Raw genomic sequence first — 5,052 nt, 5'->3', positions numbered from 1 at the left:
GAGCCGAGCCCTCGCTTGCGGCCTGGGCCTCCTGTTCTATGCGCCTTCGGAGGTAATTCCTGCAAACTTCAGATTCGCACAAGACGTGGCGAGGCATCAAACACATTCAGTTCCTGCAATCTTCTGCCTCACCAATCTGCTGGCTTCCATCAAGGAACTTGTTTCCATCAAAGTATACAACGGGAAATTCTCGCTGCAGGACACGAGGCCCGTCACGCTCGTATTCCTTCTTCCACTTGAGACCTTTCGTTTCTGTATAATACTCGTAGCACTACGGCATGTGTTCCATCAAGCCAAGGCTCCCAAGTGTACTTGGTATCCCGAATTGCTCTAGGCCGATGTGAGGTAGAAGCAGCGCTGGCAACCAGTCTCTCGTCATCTCCCAGTATGCCAGATATATTCGGCCTGGAATTGGGCTGGGGATTCCGTCCTGTTTTCTTTGCTTTGATTGCCGCTGAAACCACCATGTCGGTCGACTCCAGTCCGGCTGTATCTCTTGTTGGTAACCTTTGGTGTATGCTCTGATCCCCAGGTTTGTCGTCCGGGGATCCCATCCGTGGTGCGACTCTTCGTGCTACACCCACAATTATTCTTCTCCGCTAGTTCAGCGTTGCAGTTCAGAACCTCAATCCCGAAGTGCTTAACGATGACCACATTAGATGGACTTCGTAGCCAACCATGCTTCTCACTCCTCAGGTGCGCCCCAGCACCTCTAAGAGGAGGATATATGAAGTCACGATCGTGCTCATCGCATCATAGAATAAACCACGATCCGTCGAACTGGATGATGATTCGCTTGACTGGGGCTTTGCCATTTTGGAAAACTTCGTCGAAAGATATTGATCTCCTTACGGGTGTGGTGTTTCGATGCCCGTCTTGTTCTGTTGGGTCATTCTGTGTAAAGTTGCCTGTATCAATACGCTGTTGACTAGACATCTGGCACAGTTCACTCACAGGAAAGAGCGCGCAGACAATGGTCTCGCCAATGGCGGAATCGAAATCATCGGACGAAGGACTTGGCGAGACTTGCGTTGTCTCGACATTCGGGTTTGAGACTGGGGCATTTTGATGGGCGTTCAGATCCTCCATTGATGTCTTTGTTTGCGCCGCACCGGGACGCAGATCAAGACTTGTCTGCGTCATACCGAATGAGATAATATCACTGATGACCTTCAGCTAAAATAGTCATAGAGGGGTCATTGAGTCGAAACCTGGCAAAATGCGACCAATGAAAACAGAGTGGGAGATTGAGTAAGAAAAGGCGAAATAAAGGGTGTTGGCCAGACCGGGCGCAGCACTCACTTTATGGCGGCTGGCTCGGGATCCGACAGTCTGGTTCAGGATATCATTGGTTATCTCAGGGTTGTGCTATGGTCGTTGGCCGACGAGACAACAATACCACCGTAACCAACTGCAACAGAATATCTCAGGTAACCAGGACTTCACCGTACTGATCCTTGACCAACAACCGCACTGTCATCACACCATGAGGCAAGGTGCCTCAGACCCAAACATTACTGGACAGTTGCTGCGGGGCAGGTTCCGTTTTCATCGCTTGGCTGCAGGTGGCGATTATCATGTGCGAACTAGTTCCAACAGTTTTGCAGGGTTATCGTAACTGCTAGCAGGGGGGGCAAGACTTGATGGCACGCTGTCGAGGAAGATTTGATTTACCCTCAACCAATCAAAACTGTCCCCAGCACACGGGAAGGTGCTGAGGGCACGGAGGTGATTTGGCGGCGTTGTGGCGCTAAGCGGCTGAATCAGCCACCAAGAGGTCGCCGTGGATATACTACTGATATTTACGACGGCTTATGGTGGCAGGGTGTTCCAGGTTTTTCTGCCTGTTCTAGATTTTTCTGCCCTACTAAGTGGCTTGCCCACTTAGTCAGACCCTACGGGTACATCACACAAGATCTCAAGGCAAGAGAGTGATGCGGTCGTAAATTCCACATTTCAAGCGGGACGGCCCGTCCCTGGTGCTGCTTAATTCGTTTTTACCGCTCTCATCTATGTATGTCGTCGCCCGCGTCGGCTAGTGCTTGGATGAAGACGGCTGTCCAGGAATGGGCGGAGGAACAATCTTCCGGGCAAGCGAGCCAACCAGCTAAGTTAACCACTCCCCAATCCTTGAGTGGGGACTCACGTGCCAACAATGTGGACAAGTGTCCGACCAGCTAGGCAGAGCATAGCGACAAGCAGTGAAGTCACGGCGGCCTCACTTCGACCCGAGGCATCACGACTCGAGTCCATCATCTCCACTGAGTGCCTTACTGAATGTACTTACTCTTGCGAAGACCCAATTTCGACCCTACAATATACGCACAAGCGCTGTCCCTCGCGGCATTCCCTAGTCTCCATGAACATGGCCACGGCGCCGAGCCCCGACGATTTCATCATCGTCAAAACGACGCTGCCGGCTCGGCCGCTGCCCCCCAATGCTCAGCGCCAAACGATAAAGACGGGACGGCTTGTCCTACGGCCACTCGGCCAGAGCGACATCGCCGCCTTTCACAGCCTCCGGAGTCAGCCTGAGGTCATGCATTTCACAATGCAAGGACGAGTGGATAAGGATGTCGCCGAGACCCAGTCCCGGCTGGAGCCCTTCCTCCCGCCCAACGATATCGAGAACCACAACTTTGCCATCTGCCTGAAGGAGACAGGCGAGATGATTGGCGTTGGGGGCAACCACAACTTCGTCTCGAGCTTCGGCTGGCCCGAAGTAGGCTACATGATCCGGAAAGAGCAATGGGGGCAAGGCCTCGCGCCTGAGTTTTTGCGGGCGTTTCTCGCGGCCTGGCAGAAGCTGCCGCGGGTGGAGGCCGAAGTGAAGGTGGATCCACGCTCCGTTGATGGACTTCCGCAGGACGGCGGCGGCTTGGTGCCTGAGCAGCTCATTGCAGTGACAGAGTTAGAGAATGTCCGAAGCCAGAAGATGCTCCACAAATGTGGATTCGACCTCTTTCTTACATGGAAGGCGCAGGACACCAGCGGCCAGAATGGCGAGTTGATTGACTTGCCAACATTTCGATTCTTCTCAAACAAGAAGATCTCTTGAACTTAGATTCAGGTTATCACTAGTGAACTTTCCCCGCTGCGAGAGCTAGAACAGAGACGGGTGTAGGCTATGATCCAAAGCGAAGTAGGGGATAGGGCTCAAGTGTTTGTAGGTTCCCGTCTGACGCTCCTTGTCCATAACTCTTCCACGACCAGTACAACAAGCACGAGAAGTTTGTGGGCTCCAAGTGGTCTAGAAGAATCCAGCAGTGCAAGTTCTTTCGCCTAGAAGCTTGCGATATACCGGGTATATAACGTGTCTACTTGTTACTGGCACTACGATTTAAACCCATAGTGCTGGCTATTATGGCCAATTTTTCTAAATGACCCTAACGATCAGCGCTTTAAATAATTCAATCTTAAATAATTCAACCCAATTATTTTCAATTTAATTTAGGCAATTGATAGGACGCATGAAGAATTGATAGGGACGCATGAGTTTTTATAATATCTGATTCGTCAATCACTTTTTTGTTAGTGCAGGCAGAATTCTGCCAAAGCTCCCAAAGTACCATGAGCTTAGCTCTCCTTAATCTTACCTGAGTAGCTGACGCGCGACGCGATTAAGGTCTCCACCAGCTAGTTATCCACCGCCAGTCTCAACCGTCGACGATTAGGACCCAGGGTTGGAAATCGATCGATTCAACCTGTCAATCGATATCATATCGATCGAGGAGGATCTCTAATCGATCGATATCGTATCGATCAAGCCCCCAACCGATCGATTAGAAATCCTACTCGATCGATATCGTATCGACCAACCCTCCAATCGATCGATTTGATCGTCGATCGTGAGGCCCCGGGTAGGCTGTCCAGGGTACACACACACACACACACAATTTATTTCGCCCGGTGGCTTATAACCAATAGGGCACTAGTTGCTATTGTACATTTTCGTTTCCCAAGCTTTGTCATGATCTCGTAAAAGCCCATACAGCGTCCAATTTCTACTTTTGCTTCTTCCTTTTCAATCTTTCGGCGGGTCTCGTAGGGTTTGTATTATCAGCAACCGAACTTGAAGGCTATTCTCCAAGTGTTCAGAGTCCTATCTACGGCGGCTGAAGCGGTGCCTGCTGTCCATGGATATGTATGTATATATGTATATTTTTCGTCCGGGGGGCCGCGAGGCCTGTAAAAGTCCCCTATTGGGGCACAGGACATGCTGGACTAAACTATCTACAATTGCTGCCGCATTGGACTTTACTCAGACCATCTGCAAGGCCTCTTAGAATTCAGCGCTCGCAATAGTCCAGACCATTTGGACTATTAGTCCAGACTGCAATCCAAGATCAATAATCAATCCACGACGGGCGTTCGTGGATTGACGACTAGGATGATGCGTCCCTTGAAACGAGCCGTGTTGATCTGGATCGCACCAGTAAATTGATCAGAGATATCCAAACCAAAATGGTTGGCACAGCAACAATCATGGGTATCCTGGTTTTGTAACACCATGCCAACAACCTAGCGTACTTAGCGTCCACGCCGGGCGTCCGTATTCCCTGCCCTGATCTGCAGTCTGGACTAATTCAGCCCGAAGGGCGTTTTATTCAGCCCGAAGGGCGTTTTTTCAGCCCGAAGGGCGTTTTACTCAGTCAGAAAGAAGAGCATAAAACCTCTTCCGATTGGCCAATTAGCCTGGCCTGTGCTCAACTCGTGCGCGAATTGGTCGGCTGTTAACGCTACGAAATGAAGGCCTCGCTACAAACAAACCCCTGGGCGTTGACTAGGAAACTAGCGAGCTTGGCAAACTCTCCAAGAGCTTTCAGTTCTTCTTTACTTCTCTGCAATCAATTTGTTGGGTTGCTAAGCACGATCCTGACTGAATAACCCCCGTGCCCTTTACTCCGTACACTAACCTACGTGGCGGATGCTTTCCCTTTTCTGTCGAATCTATCAAACCCCATCAGGTTGCTAACGGTATCTAGGTTCACATATTACCTCCGCAGCCAGCCCACCTCTCAAGATTCCCCGGTTACCTGCCTGCGGGAAGCA

At 50.8% G+C, this 5,052-nt stretch overlaps 3 protein-coding genes across 3 annotated transcripts; 1 reads left to right on the top strand and 2 right to left on the bottom strand.

Moving 5' to 3' along the window:
* Positions 1-753: 753 nt before the first annotated feature.
* On the bottom strand, positions 754-1,143 carry BGZ61DRAFT_485730 (uncharacterized protein; the record flags this gene model as incomplete). The annotated part of the gene is made up of 2 exons (XM_046249746.1): positions 754-921; positions 955-1,143. The coding sequence occupies 2 exons, from the start codon at positions 1,141-1,143 to the stop codon at positions 754-756; spliced, it is 357 nt and encodes a 118-aa protein (XP_046095962.1).
* A 1,041-nt stretch (positions 1,144-2,184) lies between these two features.
* Positions 2,185-3,431, top strand: BGZ61DRAFT_465083 (GNAT domain-containing protein). Its single transcript, XM_046247535.1, has one exon. It carries the CDS (start codon positions 2,360-2,362, stop codon positions 3,056-3,058), a length of 699 nt encoding a protein of 232 aa, XP_046095961.1. The 5' UTR covers positions 2,185-2,359; the 3' UTR covers positions 3,059-3,431.
* An 857-nt stretch (positions 3,432-4,288) lies between these two features.
* On the bottom strand, positions 4,289-4,592 carry BGZ61DRAFT_155297 (uncharacterized protein). The gene has a single exon (XM_046237406.1). The coding sequence runs from the start codon at positions 4,510-4,512 to the stop codon at positions 4,354-4,356; it is 159 nt and encodes a 52-aa protein (XP_046095960.1). The 5' UTR covers positions 4,513-4,592; the 3' UTR covers positions 4,289-4,353.
* Between the last annotated feature and the right edge of the window lie 460 nt (positions 4,593-5,052).

Source organism: Ilyonectria robusta (genome assembly GCF_021365365.1).
Source record: "Ilyonectria robusta strain PMI_751 chromosome Unknown BGZ61scaffold_39, whole genome shotgun sequence".
NCBI classification, from domain to species: Eukaryota; Fungi; Ascomycota; class Sordariomycetes; order Hypocreales; family Nectriaceae; genus Ilyonectria; species Ilyonectria robusta.
This window is presented reverse-complemented; position numbering and strand designations above follow the sequence as displayed.

Excerpts from the sequence above, each read along its gene's own strand:
- BGZ61DRAFT_155297 (XM_046237406.1), bottom strand. The coding sequence starts at position 4,512 with ATGGTGTTACAAAACCAGGATACCCATGATTGTTGCTGTGCCAACCAT.
- BGZ61DRAFT_465083 (XM_046247535.1), top strand. The coding sequence starts at position 2,360 with ATGAACATGGCCACGGCGCCGAGCCCCGACGATTTCATCATCGTCAAA.